Below are 23,272 nucleotides of genomic sequence, written 5' to 3'. Positions count from 1 at the left end.
CTGAAAGGAGGTTTGAAAGAAGATGGAGCTGGACCGTTCGCAGTGGTGGCAGATGAGAGAACAAGGAGCAACGGTCTCAAGCTGCAGCAAGGGAAGTCTAGGTTAGATATTGGGAAGAATTTTCTCCCCAGGAGGGTAGTAAAACACTGGAACTGGTTACCCAGAGAGGTGGTGGAAGCTCTGTCCTTGAAGGTTTTCAAAACTTGGCTAGAAAAAGGCTTGGCTGGGGTGATCTAGTCAGGGATGGTCCTGCGTTGAGCAGGGGGTTGGACTAGATGACCTCCCGAGGTCCCTTCCAGCCCTCATTTTCTATGATTCTATGATTTTTGTAAAGCCTTCCTATGGCTGCCCCTCTTACTTCTTTACTTTAATAATTCTTGTCTTCCATTTTGTTCCTATTCTTGCTATCTGATTCTTTTAATTCAACTTTTTTTTTTTTAATTTCTTGCCCTCACATCTGAGTTTACTGAGCATATCAGAATCCTGAAAGTTTTTTCAGTTTCTGATTCTGTTAAAATCCTGCTGGATGGTTTTTTTCTTTCTCAATTTCAAACTTAGATTAATTAAAACCTTTTATTTAATGTTGCCAGTTTACTTTCTTCCAATTTTATAGCTATAAACTGCTAAAGACAATTTTAGGTCAGTATTTTTATGAATGTTGATCTGTGGAAGTACACTATAATTATTGACTAAGTGTTTAAAGTCTAAAACAATCTTTTTGATGCTAATACTGAAACAGTTTTGATTCTTTAGCTTCTGATGTAGCAAGTTCTCAGGCACATGCATCATTTTAAGGGCACAAGTAGTCCTATTTACTTCACATGAAAATTCAGTTGCATGAAGTCAAGCATCTGTTCTCAAATGTTTACAGTATCGGGGCCCCGATTTTCCATATTTTTTTTTCACCTATGGTAAAAGTATAAAATTCAAGGAAGAGACCTCACTATTAGTGGCATTAAAAAACAATCAACCAAACAGAAAGCCCCCCCAAAATGAAGTGCTCAGCATTTACAAATTATTTTGTTATATATTTTAAGTTACAATAGCCACAGGTTCATGTTAGTTCTTCCTCACTCCAAATTAACACCATGATTTAAAAAGGATAAGAGAGTTCAATTATTCCACTACAACACATGGCACAGAAGCATCTAAAAAGTTGTTTACTCTCTCTTTCTTCAGGCACTATCATTATTATCACAGCATGGCAAATAGGTTTAGTAACATGAGCAGCCCTTGTACAGCACAGTCTGGGTTACACTTCTCAAACTAATGTTTCTGCAACAGCTCATCAATGGAAGAATCAGTTACTATATGAGCAGATGAACTCATCTCTTTTCAGTTTATAATAACCAGGGTAGTTCTCTCTCCAAATATTTATACTCCCAAGATATTTATGAAATATCATAAATATTCATAATATTTATGAAGTAGCAGGAAAGGTTAATGTGGCAGCACAGCCACAAGTAATTAGGCCTCACAGTGATTCTATCTGGAAATAGTGTCATTTCTTTAAAACTTAATTTCTACTGGCAGGTACTGTCAAAGAAACAGACTTGGTCTTTATAATTAACCTATTAAAGAACAAATCTAAAGCTCTTGATGGGTTTGAATTTCTAGTTCAAATTCAGGGAGCTGCCTATATATTCCAAGTTAAAATAAAAGATCTTGAAAGGGGGCTGTAGTATGGATACATTTTAAAATACAGATTTTTTTTTCTCACTTACACTTGTAATCACACAGTAGGAAGATCAATTTGGAGAATGAAATGAGCAAGCATGACATTATAGCCCTGCTTTTCGACCGTGAAACAGGAAAGTAGTTACCATTATATAACTTCTTCCTTCCCTCCCTTCCCATCCTCATTTCTAGTCTCCTTTTCCCCTACAGGTCTCTCAGCCAGGGCTGGATCCAAGGGGACTGCACTGGTGCAGTCACACCCCACTTTGATTTCTGCTTCACCCCAAATTTAAAGACAATTGCCTGGAAGTGGAAGCACCATTTTTATTCAGGCAGCAGTGAGGGAGTTAATTAACTTCATGGCTCATTAAAATATACATAATTCTTTCTAAACCAGGGGTGGGCAATGCCAAAAAGTGCCAAAGGGAAGAGTGCCAAAAATACACACAACCAGAGCTTGTAAGACACTGGCATGCCAGGAGCAGACAGCAGAGGCGGGGGGGGGTGCGGCACAAGGGGCTCAATCCTTGTTATAGCAGTGCAGCCCCAGACCCTTCCCTGTTGTCCTGCCTCAAGGCCCATGTGCCAACCAAAATGCCTTCATGTGCCATGCTCTGGCACCCATGCTGCGGATTGCCTTCCCCGTTCTAAACTCTTCATTCCACATGTGTTACTGACCCTCTCTTCTGTTCAGTGGTCTTGATGGTCTACTAATCAAGCTTTATCCTGCAATTCTGCTGAATGTTAGCTGCTCCCGGTAATGTAGCTCGTATCTCATGGCCCGCAGGATGGAATGACACTTGTTTCTGCATCAAACTTAAACTGAAAAATTTAAATCTAGGCCCCAAGCATATTAGTAAAGCTTCTAATTTCTTTTTACCTGGAGAAAAATGTTTTGTGTTATATGTTATGATGCACTTTACTATGTGCACCTCACTTTTCAAAATCCTAGATTTGCCCATGGTGTCAGTGATGAAAAATCTACCAAGATGTATTTTGTAGCTTGCTAGTATCCCCACCAATTTCAATCACAGACGCAGAGAATTTGTCAGAGAAGCTGTTAAGTATTGTGCTGAACTAAACTAAAGGTCTTGGGTGCTTGGTGTAGTTACTACTAATCACTGATGCTCTACCGCTAGTGGGAAAAGCATTCCTACACTACTCTGTAATTACATGGAGACAGCCTTTAGATAATATTATTCTGAAAAAGACTTAGTTAGCCCTATAGTCTTTTTCCCCCTATCTCCCAATCAAAGAAAAAGTATTCTATGAAGTAAATTTCTTATGCTTTGTCTAATCTTGTTTAAAATGTCTGCAATGACTGGGCTTCTTCCACTTCACTTAAAGACTGTTCCTTAGTCTAATATATTTAATTCTCAGAAAGTTTTACGTATGATATTTGGCATAAAATAATATTCCTTTTTTTCTGCCTTCTAGCTTATTATGCCTCGTTGCACCTCTGTATACAACAGGGGTGGGCAAAATGGCGGATCTGGCTGGTGGCCAGACTTCATTTGCCAGCAGCCCTTGCCCAAGCCACTGTACTCTGTTTCTGCAGAGAACTCAGGAGCAGCAGCACTGTGGCAGCCTGGGGCCAGGGTTTCCATGAAGACCAGCCCCAACAGCACTGGCAAGGTATGGGGCTGGGTACGGAGCTGCTCCAGGGCTAGGGCTGGGATCTTGCAGAGGTGACAGTGTGGTCCAGACCCAGGGCAGAGCCGCAATCTACTGCCTGCATGCCCCTGCCCAGCTCTGGATCACAGCTTTGCCCTGGCTCTAGACCATGGTGTCACCACCACAAGATCCCAGGCCCTACCCAGCTGCACACCTAGCCAGTGCTGCTGGGGCCAGGCTCCATGGAAACCTTGGCCCCCGTGCTGTCATGGCCCTGCCACCCCTGGGGTCTCCATGGAAACCAGCCACAGAGACGTGGGCAGGGGCTGCTGGGAAATGGAGTCCACAGTGGGCCCGATCCAACCCATGGGCCAGATGTTGCCCATCCCTGGTATACAACATTAAAGAGTTGCTCTTCATTGTTTGTGCTTCCCCTCATTCAAAAACAGCTCAGATAAAAGGCCTAAATTTACTCAGTCCTTGACTGTGACTTGCAAGGAAAGTCTGAAAGAACAAGGGTTATTTAGTCTGGAAGAGAGAAGAGTGAGGGGGAGATGTTATAAGAGTCTTCAGATACCTGAAGGGTGATTATAGAGAGGATGGAGGTGGGCTCTTCTCTGTGGTTGTAGGGACAGGATTAAGAGCAATGGCTTCAAGCTGCAGCAGGGAAAATTTAGGTTGAAGATAAAAAGGAACTTTCTAACTAAAATGGCCAGACATCAGAAAAGGCAACCTAGAGAAGCTGTGGAATCTCCATCCTTGGAAGTTTTCAAGCACAGGTTAGACAGTCACTTGGCTAGGATGGTTTAGTCAGGGTTGATCCTGCCTTGAGCAGAGGGCTGGACTAGATGACCTTGTGACGTCCCTTCCAGTTCTACGTTCCTATAATACTGATAGGGCTTGTGTTTTGAGGCACTGCATTTCCATAATGTTAAGTTCCAACTTCCTGGCCTACCCTTCAAGGCCCTAAATGATTCTTGTTCTTTCTATTTGTTAAAACTGCTTTCAGATCAGTGGTCCCACGTGCTTTGTTCCTCCTAACGTTTGTGATTTCTTGAATATAATCACTTATGTATGGTATATCCTCATTAACTGAAGAGGATATGTGCAAAAATCTTTCTGCAACAAAGCTTACAGGAAGCTAAGCAGTATATGATGCAGTTACAAAACTGATATTTTAGAAATATATATAGTGTTTATATATTAGACAATGTATTTGTTTCATTCTCTTCCTTTATATTCCCCAGCATGTGTATGTTGTTTGCCTTACTCCATCCAGCTGTAGCTACAATGAAAGAACTGCCTCCTCCCTCCAACCGTGAGAATTACAGGCTTGACAATTTCTCTTACGCCAAATTGAAACTAACCATTGTAATACTGATACTTTCATGGACTGATAATCCAAACAACATTCCTTAAATATCAAGGTGTTTAAATCTCTCTATTTCTGTTTTGATACCATACAAATCCATTAACCCAAGGCTACCTAAGAAGGAAAAAGTGAAAGATGCTTTTCCTTCCACAGTGAAAGGTCAATAACAACTGCTAAGAAATAGTTTGAAAAATTTAGAGAAGTGGGAATTTCCAGAGTGGAAGGAAGACTTTCCCCAGATCACGTTTGGTCACCTGCAACCCTGCACTGCAGGAATAGTTCAGATAATGGGTACAGAGAAACAAGACTGGAAGGGGAAATGAGGAATAAGTGACTGAGGAATTATCAGCAACATGAGCCAGCAAATATGAGCAGCTCTTGAAACCTCAATATGTAGGGACCTACCTAATTCTAATTAGGCCTGCTGTCCTGATTTCACAAGCAGAACATGGGTTTGGGCAGCCATTTCACAGATGGAGCACAGCAGGCCCCCCACGCCTACGATTGAGGGGGCCCAGTGGCCCCCTCTCATTGCTGCTGATTGGCTTCAGGGCCTGCCTGTCATGTGGTCTGTTCCCTCACTGCTGATTGGCTATGAGGGCTGTCCATCATGCAGCACTGCCTCTTGCTGCTGATTGGCAGAGGGGCAGGGCCACATAACAAGTGGCCATTGCAACCAATCTGTGGCAAGAGGCAGGGGGGGCAGCCATCCTGCTGGCAGCCCATTAAATGGGAAGCTCCCTCCTCCCCCTCTTCCCCACCCCGATGAGCTGCTGCAGTGCTTGGTCATTTTTGTGTCATCCCACCCCGCCGATTTTGCAGATTCTGTGGATTTCACAGGCATTGCCTGGATTGTGCAGGCAATGCCAGATGTCATAAAATCCACAAAATGGGTAGGTCCCTATCCATACGACATAAAACATAAAACTACCAGGGGAATATTTCTAGAAGAAATTTCACAAACTCACGAGAAGTTCTATCAAAGACTCAGATCTGGATCATTACTGATTACAGTGAAACTGGAAAAGTTAAACAGGTTTTCAGAGACTACAAGAAGATAAAGAAGCACAGGAAATACCGGAAATAAGAGGCACAGAAAATTCAGGAATAATAATAAAGAAGTATAAAGCAATTTTACCCAACATACCTACAAAATATATCAAATAGTGTGTGTTTTATCTGCACATTTCAGCCTTAAAATGAAGACTGAAGCAACATTACTTTTCATCATTTGCAAGCCCACATCATCCAGATGCCATAATACACAAACCGTTGTCGCTGAAACTGAAGTGGAGAAGATTTTGGTCCTTTTCCTGGCTCTGCTGCAGCACTGCTGTGTGGACTCAGGTACGCCATTTCTTTTCTTGGCTCCTCAAATTCCTTTTTGCAGAGCAGGGTTAATTCTCCTGTCTCCTAATCTCCAGCTTTTCTATTTAGAATATAAACTTTTTACGGCAGTTTGCTTTTACAGTACCTATCATGGTCTTGGTCAGTGGGGGGCCAACTTTTTTGGCAGGCATGCCACAAATAAGCTTTGCACTGCCCCTGAGAGGCACTCCAATCCCCCTGATTTGCTGCTCTGCTTTTTGCACAGTACTCTGTGCTCCCTGCCCAATTTCCTGTTCTGCTTTCCACTGTTTTCCTCATGTACCCTGCCTCATCTACTGCTCCGCTTTCTGGCTCCTGACCCGCTTTGTGCTGCCTGTTCTCTCTCTGATCTGCCCATGCCGCTTGTGGCACATGTGCTATAGGGTGGCCACCCCTGAAATTGGTTGTGGTTTTTAAGTAACACTGTAATACAAATACAGTGGGTGTTGTTTTGTTTCAGTGTGTTGTTTTTTTAAACGTGTGGTATATCAGTGTTTATTAATCTTTAACCTTCAAGGGTATGGCTAAGAAAAACAACGTTCAAAATATAGATGACTGTCATAAAAAACAAATACTGGTGTTTTTGGTAGCTTCGCATATATTGGAACGTGCTTGATTTGCCTTTAATAAAAACCAAGGCACTTTGACAATACTTTCCCAGTAGAACATTAATACATTAAGACCTTCCTTAAAGTCTGATTTGTGAAGTCACTGTCACTTTTCTTCACCATCTTACCACAACTTTCAGAAACTGCAAATAGATCAAATGTGCAGATCAAGACACTGTGCATGTTCATCTAAAATGCAGAGTTTATTGTAAGTTAATGAAAGCTAAATTTCTGAAGAAAACCATAGCAATGCAGGGACCCCCACATTCCATATCGGGCACTGTACAGAGTACACGGTCTTTGTAAGAAACTTTTTGGAAGAGATTAGCCTAGTCTTCCAGAGAGTTTCCATTACAATGAGCTATTGTCTGAGAGGACTAGGACAGCCATTTTTGGGTGCTTCTGGGATCTATAACTACAGTTGTTGTTTTTTATCATGAATTGAATTGCTATTTAAGAAATTGGGGTATCTGTAATATTCTTAAAACGGTGAGTGTTTGAAAAGAAATGTAGGAATCTTTTATAGTTGCTTAGAATTCTCCCTCCCACGCAAATCCTGCCACATACCAAAAACTAGCAACACTGTCAGTAAATGGAGGCTGGAGCAGCCTGAATACGTTGCACTGCATTGCCTCAGGGGAAACCACTAGCATAACACCCATTGCTAAATTATTCATGGAAAAGAACTGGAAACTTGGGGTGAATGGCTGTTGTGATTCTGCAGTGAGGGCACGCTATCTTATGGAAAAGGAGAAATAAAAAACGGGTGGAAAGTAAAAGTAATCACAATGAAGACAAATGTAGTATACTGTATTAGACATACCAGGACCTCCAGTTGGTATTTTATCTTAATCTATGACTAACTCTGTAGAAAAAAACTGAAACTTGGACCAAATTTTAAACTAGAGAACCATAAAACTATTCTTTAAATAATTTTGCTTTTAGTCCTGAAAAACAGGTGTTTTTCTTTAGATTAGAGATTAAACTGTCCTGTAACCCTGTCAAAAGGCTGGAAAAACAAACATGCTCTGTGTTGACTGGTTTACACAAATGTTTCTTGTTTTTTTCTTTCCCTAAGAGGCTCCTTTTCTGGTATTACTTCAGTACGTTCTTAACATGAGGAAAACAAAGTTTCCATACAAAATGGAGCCTCTAAGTGTATGGTTTACAATAGATTTTGTCCTTTTGTTTCCTCATTCTTAGGGTGCTCCTACAGTTCACTGGATAATGTCCGAGATGTGAGTACAGTTGCTAGAAATGGAAGGCTTGATCTTGAAAAGAGCAGAGAAATCAGCTTCAAAAAACCTGTCAACCTGCCTTATTATTTTCTAATCTCTGTATGGGGTAAAATTGAAAATGAATGAAAAGGAAACAAAGAAAAGATTAATAAACTCTAATATGAAAGACTTGAGACAATTATTTTTATGAACAGAAGAGAAATTTTTCAACTTTTACACAAAACCACACTTTCAAATAAGTGGATTCAGAATGACAACACATCTAGTCCTACAAATCTAATACTTCGTCTTCTTCTGGTGGTATTGGACAACAGACTGCAGCTGGAGTACTGCATCCAGTTCTGGACACCACACTTTAACAAGGAAGCGGACAAGCTTGAGAGAGTCCAAAGAAGAGTCATCCGTATGATCAGTCTTACATGGCAAGCCATACAAGGAAAGGCTGAGGGACCTGGGACTCTTCAGCTGGAGGAAAAGAAGGCTGAGAGGGGACCTGATAGCAGCTTACTGCTACACTAGGGGGGTACATCAAGGGCTCAGTGAGCAACTGTTCAGCAGGGCACCCAAGGGGAAAACCAGGAGTAATGGCCACAAACTCCTGGAAGACAGATTTAGGCTCAACATTAGGAAAAGATTCTTCACAGTCAGGGTATCCAGACTGGAATAAGCTCCCTTTAGAGGTGGTGCAATCACCTACCCTGGAAATTCAAGAGGAGACTGGACAGTCTCCTTGCTGGGGTCACCTGACCCCCCATTATCCTTCCCACTTGGTGCAGGGGGCTGAACCTGATGATCTTCCGAGGTACCTTCCAGTCTTACAATCTATGAATCTATAAGACTAATGTCGTTTTAGTTTTCTGGGCGGATAGTTTCAAAGTGTTCTAGAACTGGCAAGAAACTTCCTATAGATTTTATGTTTACTGTAAACTAACTGTATATACTGAAAAATTAACTATAACTTGGAGGAGCAATCTAAAGATTTGATAGCAAGGATAGAAAGCTATATTTTTCTGAGTGAAGGCTGAGATACTTGAATGTTTTAATAAATCTAAAGGTTTGGCCAATTATTTTTGATAGAGCTTGAATTTTACATTTTGCAAATGTTAGGGTATGTTTGTAACAGATCTATAAAAAGTAACAATTTCCGAGTCTCTTCAAAACACTGCAGTTTCATACTTTGCTTATTGCTCAATGTAAGATTTAGAATTTTCATAATTATAAATTTTCTTTGTCAAGGAGACAATGTCTTCCTTAAATCTTCTGAAATTCAAAATTATTTGGATGCTGCAGGCCTCCAAAACAAGACACAAGTTTAGCATCAAATTCAAAGGAGCAATCTACCAAACTCCTGGCTGGTCAAGGTGGTCCCTTATTTTATTTCTGTATTTATTCAGGGGTCCTACTCTGAACACATACAGTATGAAGCCAGAAGCACACTAATACATTTTATCACCATGAAAGTGTGAGCAGCTATGATTATTGACAGGCTGATGTGAGAATTTATTCTATTCCACATTTAGCTAAACAAAGACACAACAACAGGGTTTTTTCATATGAGAATTTGCAGTGGGAAGAAGGGAATCTGGGATTCAAAATTAAAACTGGGGGGAGAAGTAGGGAACAGAGAGGTAAGGAAGCCTGCCTTCTATCCAGCAAAGTTATCCTTTAATTGAAGGAAAATGAGGAGAGCTTTATTTATATTGGTTGGGAACCTGTATTCTTGTAGAATTTTGTACTTAATAAATACCAGATGAACAGGTATGGTCAGTTCAATGAACCATTTAAGGACTGCTTCTTGGCCAGGTTCTAGGTATAATCAGAATAGGTGGGAGGAATGATTACAGCAAATAGTTTACTACAAATTTTACAAAAGCTTAGCATAGCCAAGATTATAATCCTCTAAGAACATGGTATTTTCCTTTTTTTAATCTATGCAAAAAAAAAAAAAAGGAAACAAAAATGAATAAATTCCTACATGTACAAACAAGTTTACATGTTATTTGTGACACTGAGACTATCTGCAGTCTATGGACCTTGTTACACAGGGGTGAGCAAAATGTGGCCTGCGGGCCGGGTGTGGCCCACCAGGCCATTCTATCCGCCCCGTGGGACCCTTAAAAAGTTAAGAAAATGAATATTTATCTGCCCTTGGCTGCCTGTCACACGGCCCTCAATGGCTTGCCAAAACTCAGTAAGCAGCCCTCCACCTGAAATAATTGCCTGCCTCTGTAATGTTACACTTTACACTGTAAGCCGCACAAATGTTGATCAGTATTTGTGCTAGCTCAGGTTTGGAGTTGTCACTTGTTCAAGAGAACTGAAAGATAAGCATATCTCCCCCCCACCATTCTGGACTTGCCTCCTGCCCCCTCATCCAGGGTCAGTGGCAGCTGAGGTTAACCTTTCCCTGCTCCCCTGGGACAGGATGGCACAGGCAACCACAAACAAGTAAGCTGGGAGGGAAGGGGGGCAGTGAGCTCGAGCTGGGCCACTGGGGCTTAGCTTAGAGTGGTCACACCTTAGTGTAACACATGCTGGGTAACACAGATCAGAGATAATCCTGCCTTGGAGTGGCATAGCTTTGACCTGTGTAATGTGTTTAAAACTAGTTTCAGGTGTTAAAGTGCAGACAATACAGGGGTTAAGAGCTCCAGGGGCCACCCAAAATTACAGCGTAACAAGGTCTTATGTTATATTCCATAAGCACCCAAAATTAGCCACAGAAGTTAACCAAATGACCTATCTAGATACAGAATAATTTTGATGTTCTTTTGAAGTATATGCATATTTTAGATAGAACGAACTCAAGCACCTCAATTATTTTCATGAATCTTTAATCCATTTGAAAAAACAACCCCTCCCCACCCTCCCAAAGAAAAAAGAGGAGGAAGCTTAGATCAAGGCTGCATTGGAGCTTCTTCCATATTGCCTTTTGGCCATGGACAGAATCTTATGTAGATGAAAATATTGGGGCATATTATCTTTCTAGGATATGCGTGACAGTTCATTGATGGTAAAAGCTGCTAAAAATTCAACAGGTCTACAGATATTTATGCCTCATAACTGGAACTAGTCGAGAACTTTCCAGTGATACCTTTTTGTAGGAAATGAAAACATTTTTAGAAAAAGAACATTTCAATTAATTTGTCAGGCAAGGTTCTTTGGATACATGTAATATCTTTTATTAGACCAGCTGATAAAAGAGATCATATCTACCCCAAAGAATCTTGCCTGCCTACTCCATAAGCCAATACAGCTACAACCAAAAACTGCTTGAATGAATTTGGCTGAAAGAAAATGGGGAAAAGGTTTCAAAGTTTCTGAGACTTTTTCAGAAGTTCATAAAATTGTATATTTTATTAAAATATTAATATAAAATATAAAATTGTATTTAAAGATTGAATACAATTAGATTAAAAGGCTAATACAAAGCATGCCTGTTATGGAAGACCTCTGAAAATGAGATCATCTGTTACAGAAGACTTCTGAACATTTTAAATTTTCATTATCACATTGGAGGAACAATTTTTGAAATATGAAAGGCTTTTTTCTGGAATTAGAAAGCTATTTCTAAACCAGCTATGTGGCTAATTGGAAACAGTAGGAAATCTGCAGTAAAAAGTTCTTATGGAAGATGTAACAGGCTATATTTGCTATTCTCATTTTTATGCCATGCTTCCAAAGGACTGTTTATACCAGTGTACGTCAGTGTTGTTTTCCTAGAAGTCTAGGTTTAGAAGTTCAATGTCTGAAAATCAGTCAACCATGAAGACAGAATATCCATCTCTACAGGGTCATTGTACCCATCCTGAACTGAAGACATCTGAATCTTTATTTTTGGCTGTTGTGAATAGATGTCCCTGAAACTATGTGATTGAAAGGAGGTTGGTTTCCATCACTGATGGTCAAGTCAAATGGATCGACCTCCTTTATGTTACATTATATGCAATGCTTCTATCCATCTCCTATTCATCTCTGCCATGAGTGAATGCTGCACTGTATGCTACAAAAAGAACACATGGTTCTATCTGCCTACAGTGGTATGCTACATCTGTCTTGTTTCATTAGATCAGTGTAGGGTGCTGCAGCTCCCTGGGTGCTGCAAGAACCTTTCAACAGTGCCATGGGATTCCAAACATTAGCACTGTTAGGTGTTTGAACAAAATGCACAAAGTAATCCCAGAAATTTCACACCGTCGGCAAGGAATCCATAGTGTTAAACATATTCTGATCTGTTGTAGTCTTTCTAAGTACTTTGCAACAGAAGAATTGCTCCATTAATTTTTCTGTAGTGAAAAAACTAAGAGCTGGTATTTTTCCAAAGGGTGTTTTGATTCTAATAAAGGGTGCCTTGAGTCTAACAAGGTTAAGAAGCACTGCATTATATTAACATATATGAATGCTAGAGTTTATTTTTGAACTGGAAGGCCCCTACTTTTGTTGCCAGTTAAAAAAATATAAAAGTGAATACATAGGTGCTAACTTTCTTCAGCCATCAACTTTTTTAGGGAAAGGAAAGGGAGCATGAAAGACAGAGATGCTCATATCTATGCTGATCTCTTTAAAGTGCAGAGAAGCAGTTGGGTGGTGTTGGAATAACAAAGTATTGTCATGCTGTCAGGCTCAGGACCTGTAGTACTGCTCTCAATACTGGGTTTATGAATGATGCCTGTACTGAATAGTTTCATGGTTCAAATATGATGTTTTTTTAAGCTTCCTCGGTGGAATCTGTCTCCCAAGAAGATTCCTAAACATGGTACCCCTGTGCCAATAAGATACAGATTCACTGTGGCTAGATGGCAGACTCCTGCTGTTTGGATGAAGTCAAGTTCTTTGGTTCCTCTCAAGTCACATATACCACGCCACAATCAATGTGCATTTGGAACCTGAAGGGGTAATGTTGTGATCAGACTGTTTGGCTTTTGGCAGAAGCCCTGAGAGCAGAATTCAACTACTACCGCTTTTCTTTGTGTGAATGGCCTCAGTGCTACGATGAGTTTTAAGGGGATCCCATTGTATTGAAAATGGTGATCTATAGAAACATGTTTTTGTGCAATTTTTGCAGGGAACAGGGAGATAAGCCACTCCTAAGTCTACTGAAAACAGGTAATCTTTTGGAGATACTGTAACTAGGCTGAATGATTATACATACCCCAAATCTGTATTTCTTTCACACAGAGCTGAAGTTTAATGGAGAGATCCAAAAATGGGAAATCGAGTTATGTTGTGTCAAGACAGCAACTATAAGCAAAGGGTTATACTTTTTGCCTCATTACTATTGAAGAAGGCAGACAAGTCTCACTTAATCTTCCAGCACATGTGTAAGACAAAATCTGCTATTTTCTTTATTTGTGGAAAACGAATAATTGCTTTGGTTTTAAAAAACATAAATAGTTTAAGGCAGTATCTATTAGTCATTAGGTCAAAAACAAAAGCAACAAGAACAACTTACAAGTAGATGCAATGCCAAGGCAAATAGGGTATCAAACCTAAAACAATGGATTGTGGCTTTAGAAAGTACTGGCAAACAATGAGAAACAAGGGTATATATAACTTGTGGAGTCAGGTTCTGACAACGTTAAAGATAGCCCCCTAATCCCCCAAAACAGTGATCCCAAGATACTTTTCAAGTCATCTTAATTACTTCACTGACTGCTTACTAAATCTGTAACTCCGTAACTGTTTAGCAATCATAAAATAGGCATGAGAAGCATTAAAAGCATTTTAAATAACATCTTTATTCTAAATGGCAGATCCAGGAAAAGTTACTTTAGGTAACATAAAAGCAGCACAAATGCCCAATTCAGAGTGCAGTGTTCTTCCACTTCTTCTGGGATCAGATGAAGTAAAAAAAGAATTCAAAGGTGGGCTCAGGCTGCTGCTATGCTGTGCTATGCACATCAATCTTTTAATTTGGGGTACACATAAATAACAGTGACATTCAGTTCCACTAAACTAGTTACAAGCAGCAAATATGAAAGGATATTGTCAAATAAGTTATTTTCTCCTCCACTTTATGACCCATGCATCTAATTTCAAAATCAGTAGTATTAGGTAAATGAGCCAAGACTTTAATCCATCACATTAAGAATTACATTATCGAAATCTAGGAAGCCAACTCTGCTGATCTCTCTTCATGTTCTACATAATCAGATACCGAAAATCGATTAATACAATGCACACCCTGCTCTTTCTAATGGGATTTACTTTTCCTTACTAGACTGAAAAAGGTGAATTGTTAGTGTAGTTACAGTACATGCAACTTGTAACAAGAATCAATACACTTTCAAACTAATAACAATTATCCAACTTTGTTCCCATTCCACCACTAATAAGAAAGAATTAGTTTTGATTTCCACACCTTTTACTCAGCTCTTCTCCCACTCACCTCTCCAAAACAGTCACACAATGAAATCTCTCTCCTGCACCTGAACAATGCTATCCATGGATATGTCTACACTGTATTCAAATGTACCGCTGAATTGTATAGAGATACACAGGCCAGCAAAACTAGTCAATTCAGTTCATATTACAACAGCAATAGCATGGAGCTCAGCCTGAATTGGCCATCAGAATATTCACTCCACTTCCTGGAAGTGTTTTGTAGACAAAGCTCAAGTAGGATCAAAGAGGTTATTTAAGAACTGAAGCCATGTCTGCTCTGCTCCAGTGCTCTGCCTCTCACTGAAGAATATACCAACCTCTCATTAAGGCATTCAGTACAGATATAGGGCAGATTAGACTACAGAAAATAGGGCTGGAAGGTGGTCACTGAGTCTAACTCCCTACTCCAGGATCATCCCTGCCTAAACCATCCTAGACAAGTGTTGCCTAACCTACACTTAAAATCTTTCACTGATGGAAATTTCACAATCTCTTTGCTTAACGCAAAATGCAAGATCATGATTGTTGTATGCTTTATGAATGAATTAGGAATAAAGCAGTCTCAAACAATTGAGTTATGCCTTACAGTTGCCATTTGTGGTGAAGTGCATTAGACAAGCACTCAGGGAGAGTTAAGTACCCCACAGTGCAAAAGAACCAGCTCACATGTCCCAGCAGCCGAGGTTTGCATGCTACTGCATAGTCATTGGGTAACTGGGCAACCCAACCTTTAAAGGCTCTGCACAGAATACCTGTGCAGCTTAAGGCACAATGGGATCTGATGCATGATCCACACAATCAAGCTTCCTGGTTAAGTGCGGGTGAAGTGTAACGTATGGCAGGGGCCTGAGATGCATTGTTCATACCCCCAGAGTTCACACTGTTTACAAGACAGAGAAAAGACCTCTCCACTATTGCCCCACTAGGAAAGAAAGGAAGAGACTATTTGGATATGTTCCTGTTAATAATTTTTTTCAAAGAAAAAAGCAGAATTGGTGAAAAGGGTTAAAAAAATACTCACATTTACCTTTTGACTGGAAAATCTGGTTTTAATTACACAGATAATTTTCTTAAAGAGGGCTTGCGCTCCCCCAAAACTTTTATTTTAAATTGGAAAAATTGAAATTCCATTTTAAATTGAAAACTCTTCCCCATACAGAACATATTTTCCAGCTGGTAAAGATTTAATTCATATCCTTTGTGTGGACTCACAGGGGAAAAAAACCTAACAAGTTTTAAGATAGAACTGGATAAATGTATGAATGGGATTATATACGCTGTGGTTGTCTACAATGGCAGGGACAAGGTTTAATGACTCCCGAGCTCCCTGCCAGCCCTGTGTTCCAACATATACAGGCATACCTCGTTTTATTGCGCTTCGCTTTATTGCGCTTCGCAGATATTTTTTTTTTTTTTTTTACAAATTGAAGGTTTGTGGCAACCTTGCGTTGAGCAAGTCTACTGGCGTCATTTTTCCAACAGCATTTGCTCACTTTGTGTCTCTATGTCACATTTTGGTAACTCTGACAATATTTCAAACTTTTCATTATTATTATATTTGTTATGGTGATCTGTGATCAGTGATCTTTGATGTTACTATTGTAATTGTTTTGGGGCGCCACGAACCGCGCCCATATAAAATGGCGAACTTAATTGATAAATGTTGTGTGTGTTCTGACTGCTCCACCAACATAATGCCATTGCACACTTAATAGACTACAGTATAGTGTAAACATAACTTTTGTATGCACTGGGAAACCAAAAAATTTGTGTGACTTGCTTTATTGCGATATTCGCTTTATTGCAGTGGTCTGGAACCGAACCCGCAATATCTCCGAGGTATGCCTGTAGTTTATACTACTCAGCTGAGTGAAAGCATTAGACCGAATGTAAAAAATGGCTACCCAATTAGTTATCAATCTCTAGTCAGCTGGATTTGACCCAAGGTAAAATGAACCAAGCCTGACTGGAGTGAAAAAGCTGGGAAAATCCTGTTTTGGGAGGATAGGTAGAATACTTATATGTACTGCTTAATCAAATGTAAAGTATGTTTGGACAAAAGAAAACTAGAGACGCTTAAAGCAATACATTTATCATCATGCTGTTTTAGAAACCCTAGTTACACTATTTGTTAATTTATTCACTCCTTTTTCAGGGGGTTGGCAATAGCCAGTGATAATTAGATCTAAGACAGAATACCACTCTTTCACAGGGTGACAAGTGTATTTGTAATGTTTTCCTGCAATGCCCTCTGTCTAATCTGCATATTGTAAAACTGAGAATAATGTAGCTCATACCTGTCATGTCTCAGTGCCCTCATATCTACATACACAGTAGTTGGATCTGGTCCAGATGTCCCCTGTAAACAACAATATTACCCAGTTAGAACCTGATAACTAGACAAAAAGTTAATTTGCAGTTCAGGAATAGAAAATGTGTGCTAATTAGGCTAATAAAATGATCACACATATTTTAACTTACTGGGGGGGAACCCCCTCAGCCTTGCAATATAAAAGGTGAACAATTACAAACATACCTACCCCTGTAACAGTTGTTACCTTATGGATTATAAGAACTTCAAAAGGCTGCCCAACAACCAAATATCAAGACAAGCATTACTGGATTTCAAACAACTGAATATTTAGCAGATTGATAAATACAAATACGTTAAATGTTTTGCCATATAAAAGAATGCTGGAGTTGCTGAGGAGAGTTTAATGGCAGAAGCTTGGGGACAGGAATGTAAAGCATGATTTGCTGAGATTCATCAACGCATGCAACAGAGCACATAGTTGAAGCTAAAAGTTATTAAAGGTAGCGCACGTGACATGAACCAGTATGGATTGAAGATCTAAAAGCAATTATTCTGTTCCTCTTAATCCTCCCACTACATACTTGTAATGTGTTAATGCCATTGTATTTGCTCAGGTAAAAGTGGGCTCCTTTTTTTGGTTTCATTTCAAAAAGAAAGGAGCTGATGCAGCTTTGTTAATTGGTCTTTCTGCCCAGTGTTGCACTGCAATTTTGTGCCCTACAATGGTTTTCCTTTATCCAAGTGCTTAAACTCATCACAATATACAACCTAGATTTCTAGGACTAGGATCTCATGCTTTTTTTTCCACTATATCCTACACCCTGCAGCCAAGAAGAAAGCTAAAAAACAGCACAACTTTGTTTTGGAATACTAGAACTTTGGAAAGTCTGTTCTCAGCAGCTTCATGCATCGAAAACCATACAGTACTTGCAAGAACTCCTACATCAGGTAAATTGCATAGATTTTCTACTTGGTGTATGTCATGTTCCAAGTGACAATGTTTTCTAGCTTATTTTAAATAAATAATCCAATGAAATTCCTAATAATGGAAATATTTAGAGCTAGAAGAAATAGAACCAATTTGCTACCCTATTTTCCTACTACTATGTTTACTGGTAATTCCATAATTTATTCAGCACCGAACACTGCTATCAAGTTCCACGGGTAGACAAGTTCCATGCCAAAAAGGGGGAAAGATTTGTTACTAGCTATTAATATTTACTCTACAAACACTGATCAGTAACCCACCACCGAGACAGAAAGAGTAACACAGCTGCACATGCATGTTAGCCTATTTAGCTTGTAGTACACAAGATAGAACATCCTATCTAGCCATTAATGACGTGATTATCAGTTTACTAATAAACTCAGCAGTGTAACAGACTAGTGCTGAGTGGAGAACTTAATTGAAGTATAGATTCATCTGAAAAAAAAAAACCCCAAAACTTCTTTTGCCCTAAGAATTAAAAAAAAAAAAAAAAAAAATAGACCTGAGTTGGTTTATAAAATAATCAAAAAGAGCTGAATTTGAAAATTAGAAGACAGTTATTTGGTATTTGTTATCCTCAGTGTGAACAAAACAGTCAATTCAGGCTGCTGATAGTCAATAAAGTTGATATCTAGATAAAGCTATACTGGACTCATTATTTTATCATCTCACACAAAGGATCTGAAAATCTCCAAACTCAATGTCTAGTCTGTCCCACTGTTGGAAGCTGATAGGTGGGTATTTAGGGAACGTGAAAATCCCCTACCTGCTCGGCCAGCTTCCCCAGCCTGTGAGGCTATAGCAGCAGGAATAGCAGGGATGAGGGAGAGAAGGAAAGAAGGTAACACAAGACAAAAATAATAATAAACAATGGGGATGGAGGGTGGGGGGAAAAAAAAGAGAGGAAAATGCAAAAAGCAGGGAGTAAAATAAAAAGAAAAACAATGTCAAATACAGAAACCTTACAAATTAACCATTATACCATTAAAGGTTAAAAAAAGTAAAAAATGAGGTGTCAACATTTTAGTAGAGCAACAGAAGAGACAGCTATAGATGACTAACCTTAGACAAACAAACTTAAGTTGTTTTAGGACACTATAGACAATGTTGTTAGTGGAAAATGAATGTTTAGCACACTATCTTTCATGTGAAGATGTAATTAAATATTATGGCCTAACAGTTTAAGGCACATAAAGTGAAATGGGGGTTCAAATTTGCCATTACTCTAACAATTAAAGGTCATTAGAGATTTCTGTTCCTCTAAAAGCAGTAAGTACAGGTCTGTTGGCAAAATTAGTTGACAATGGAGAAAGAATGGATACTTACACATTTTTCATACAGATTAACCTGCTTGTAGGGTAGAATAAGATCAAGCCTTGCATAATCTAATTGCTAAATGAACACAAATCAGTACTACAGAGCTCTTTCATTCTTGGTCTACTAACCCTGACATGCAATGCTTTAAATATCTGGAGCAGTAAAATAATCACTCATCAAAAGAAACCGGTTCCAGCAAAAGATGCAAAAATGCAGAGATGACCATTTTTCTACTCTGAAGCTTGTTGCATCAGACAGCTTGGTGGTATTGTAGGCATTCACTGTGCCCACCTAAACTCAGGAAGACAGCTTGGGACCTGACCCAGCATCTGTGAAACAAGACAATTCTGGGAGCACTGGAGTATATGCACCCTTTAATAAAAATATTAATATCAACAAAGTCAGTCTCTCAACTTCATAGTCTTTAGGAAGTTGCCACAGCAGCAGCTAAAAATAGGTGTATTTTGAATGAGGGAAGATGAAGCCTTTTTAGAGTAGGGTGTATTTGCATATTACATTGCTGCTTAAAATTTAGCACATTATAAAATATATAGATTCAGCACCATATTAAAACAGCAATTAAGTATCAGAGTTACTTCAGTTCAGGAAGTTTATGTCCCAAAATATATGCAAGTGTAAAAATATACCCCAGTCACAAAGCCAAGTTTTGAGATCGCCACAAACCACTCTCATAAGGCTTTTCAATAAGAGCTCAATACCCAGCATCTGGAATTTTCAGCACTTAGTGCATGTCTGGGGGTTACGTGTATGTGTGTGTCCTACCAACTGGTCTACTCAGAATTGCAAATGGGGCTAAGATCTGCCTGCAAATTAAGCCTGTAAAACTAAATTCTCTTTAGTAGAAACTTAAAGGCTTGAAGAATGCCATACAGAAGGATAAAAGCACTCTCTTGTGGGGACAGATCTTTCTCATAAATGCATGTGCTGCACATTTATCACACTGTACTCCCAAACAAGTGTGTTTAGAAACCATGAACTGGGCCCCCCAAAAATTCATGAAGTGTTTAAAAATAATTACTGGGTCCTTTTTTATTTCCATTGTAGTTTACACTTCCATACTTTTCTGTGGTCCAATGAAGCCTACAAATTTACCTTTTTTTAGGTAAGTACTTGAAAAGCCTAAGTAATACAACTGCAGCAGCTTGACCTTTAAGGAAAAAACACTTGATATCATGACTCACAACAAGGTTGTATAAACTAGCAACAATGTTCATCAGGAGTTTGAAGAAACTGATCCACAGGTGTACTACATATGCAAATACAAATCAAGCTCAACAAATTTACCTCCATTTGTGGGAACACAAGCAAAATGCTGTTTGCTACTATCTACAATTCCATTTTTTCCTACATTTAAAATCTGGATTTCTCCTGCAATTCGAGAGCTTCAAAACAGAATAATTGGTTGTTAAGTGGAAAGAACTCTAGCCTTGTCTCCTCCAAAGATTTGCTAACAAAATCCTCTCATTTAGAAAAGTTAGTATACAGTGGGGATCACTGAGGAAGAGTGAACCATCAAAACCCAGTTCTCCCCAGTTAAAACAACATAAATATGTTCTACTTGGCTCTAAGTTTAATGTTATGAAAATGTACTCTTATTTTCCTTCTGAAGATTAAATGCGGCTGAAGACATTTCTTTTCCAGCAGATGTTAATAATTGCCACTTTACAAAAGATTTGATGTTAAGGATAATTAAACATGGAAGTTGCCACTTCTCCACCTTCCCTGAAAACTTAATATTCATGTGTTTTAATGAGAATTGTCCAGATAGCTAAGAGTTATAGAAATGCATCCTACCTTTGTAGTAAAGGTACTACTTTTCTCTTTTAGAGAACACCAACATGTCAGTACACAAGAAGTGAAATATACTGTGTCCAATCCTTTTTTTAAATTTACTCACAAATTAAGTATATAACTTTTAGTTGCTGGATTTGTAAATGTATTTGGAAGCCCTACAGATGCAGACTGGGTCTCAGAAAAATGTTCAGAAGCAAGTTTTTAAAATATAGTTCAAAATGACTGAGTTTTTTGTTCAAAAGAAACATGCTCATCTTGTTTAAATGGAGTCAGAAGGATTATGAACATAAGCTAATAACTTATCTATGTGGTGCAAAATCGAAGGTCCTAATGGCTAAGCCATGATCATTCTGTAATAAAGAGTTGTGACAATATCTGCCTTTCTAAAGGATTCACTGCAAGGAAATGTCCCTAAATTCTTTGTTCCTTCTTTGAAGGGAAAAAATAGAAGAGGTCTTGAAGGAAAATGGGAGCGCTATTCTTATAACAGCCTTTCAGTCTGAATGCATCTTCAGTGTTAATGTGCACCTCCAGGTCTGTGCATGCACGCGCGCACGCGCACACACACAGGAACCAGAAATACCCAGAGAATTACATGGACTTTTTAGAACTATGCAAAAAACAGAATCACTCTGAGTCACTGGAAACTGCCACCTCAAAATGCTGTTAGTTGGCTATTTTGCCCCATCTACATAAAGACATGGTTGGATCTAATGTGCAGTACATACAATCATGCCTCCTGCCATGCCATGTATGCATGGCAGGAGGCATGATTGTGGGACTGAGCATTAGATCCAATTGCGTCTTATTGCTGGTGCAAGGGGAGCTGGATCCTGGGCTCCCCCTGCAACTGTGAGAAGCAGGATACTACAGCTGGGAGCTCCCTTTGCTGATGAAGCTCCCAGCCATGGGGACCACATGTAGCCAGGACCGAGAGTCCCATCAGCTGTGGGGGTTCTTGATTCTGGCCATGCATAGGGCACAGTTGGGTCTGAGCTCCCTCAGGTCTGAGCCCCTGCTGTGGTCTCCCAGTGCAGGGCAGAGGGCAGAAGGGGGCTGGTATGTGGACTGTCCCACACCTGGGAGACCACACTGGCTGCAATCTCCCAGCTCTGTGCATTGTGCTCCCAGTTGCAGAACTGCCTACATATGCAAATTAAAGCTGGATAGAAACCAACTATGAAGTTATTACACATTTCTGAGCAATAACTTTATAGCTAGTTAAGGCACAAGAGTTAGTTTTGATGTGTAGCTAGTCCAAATTTATTGCTGATTTAACAAGGTAATCATGCAATAGACATAAAATGGAGAGGGGCCTTTTAGTGATATTCCCTCTACACTGCACATGCAAGTGTGTTTTGGAAGGTATGGGACATGCTCAGCCCCTTAAACCTCTCTCGTAAACACCATCTGAAATAACAAATCTGGGAGATCTCTTAATGATGAAATCAAAGAGACTACATCCAAGGCATAAAACAGCTAACATCCTTTGAAGACAATCAGGATAGGCCTCCTTCTGGAAAAGGTGCAGAGGGTGAACAGTAGGACTTCTTCATAAAGATCAATCCTAAACACAAGTGTTAGGAGGAACCTAGAGTAAGTCTGAAGCACAATACTGTTACAGGTGGCAAGGTTTCAAGGACTTCATCTATGTATCAGTAACCCCCCTCCCATCTTTCCTCTTGTAGTATAAATGTTGGGCTTTACAGCAACTGTTAGAATACAGAGAGAGGCCAAATGCCGCTAGCTCAAAACACTTAAAACTATTTTTATGTGACCCGACATTAAAGCCTTTGCAAACAATGGCCATTGCCTGAACACAATGGAGAGACGCTTACCTAAAGAACCCTGCAGAGAAAGGATTAAAACCTCTTCTGTGCTTCAGCTTTGCTTCCAGAAAACAGAATATCCTGCAGTTAAATGCACCCTGCATGTTATTAGCCACTTGTTAGAGGAACTGTCATAATAGATGGAAAGAATGCTCTCTCTAGGTCAGTATCCAGCCTTTGGCAGGGGCTCGTATAAGTTGCTTCAAAGGAAGCAACCCTGCAGAAGCCAGGTATTCCAAAGGATTGCTTTATGTTCTCTGTCGACATGCTATTATTTTGCAGTTACTTATTAAACTAACAGCTCTACTGTTGCTTCAAGTTGCACTTAAAATCTTCCTTGCTTAAAAACCTGAAAGGCCATTCCACCTGGCAGAGTAATTTTTATAGTACTGTTACCAATGTTTGATTACTTTGAATCAGCAGGTAAGTGTTTTTTCTCAGTCCAAGATCACAATTCTTTAAACAGCCTATTGCTTTTGGTACAGTCTCTAGACTGAGGTGGCTGGTCTTAAGTTATCTGAGCATAATCAAGAAGTTCTGCTAACCTAGCTAAGCAGCTTCAACATTTCTTTCTGGGATATTAATAGACTGGGCTTGCTCATGTTCTTATTGTGTCCATGGTCAAAATCATCAGAAATAGGTCATTCTGCAGATGATCCCATCTTGTTTTTTAGGTCTGAATAACTGTTCCAGAATCCTGTGTGCATGTACAAATACCCAAGAGGTGAGATTCAGGCAGAAAGCCAAG

The 23,272-nt window shown here is 39.5% G+C and overlaps 1 protein-coding gene across 7 annotated transcripts in view; it reads right to left on the bottom strand.

Moving 5' to 3' along the window:
- DIP2C (DIP2 acetate--CoA ligase C (putative)) overlaps nucleotides 1–23,272 on the bottom strand; it is a 470,493-nt gene that overhangs the window by 29,824 nt on the left and 417,397 nt on the right. For 4 of the 7 annotated variants that reach the window (XM_090047544.1, XM_090047547.1, XM_090047546.1 and 1 more), the window contains 2 exons: nucleotides 18,330–18,359; nucleotides 16,559–16,620 (listed from right to left, as the gene is read on the bottom strand). In XM_090047544.1, coding sequence (XP_089903670.1) covers nucleotides 16,559–16,620; nucleotides 18,330–18,359 — 92 coding nt within the window. The remainder of the gene's footprint in view (nucleotides 1–16,558; nucleotides 16,621–18,329; nucleotides 18,360–23,272) is intronic. The other 3 variants (XM_090047545.1, XM_090047550.1, XM_090047549.1) reach the window with 1 other exon arrangement.

This window comes from Crocodylus siamensis, chromosome 5 (genome assembly GCF_052110815.1).
Source record: "Crocodylus siamensis isolate JL-2025a chromosome 5, ASM5211081v1, whole genome shotgun sequence".
Taxonomy (NCBI): Eukaryota; Metazoa; Chordata; order Crocodylia; family Crocodylidae; genus Crocodylus; species Crocodylus siamensis.
Note: the sequence above shows the minus strand (reverse complement) of the source record. Positions and strands in the feature narration are given on the sequence as shown.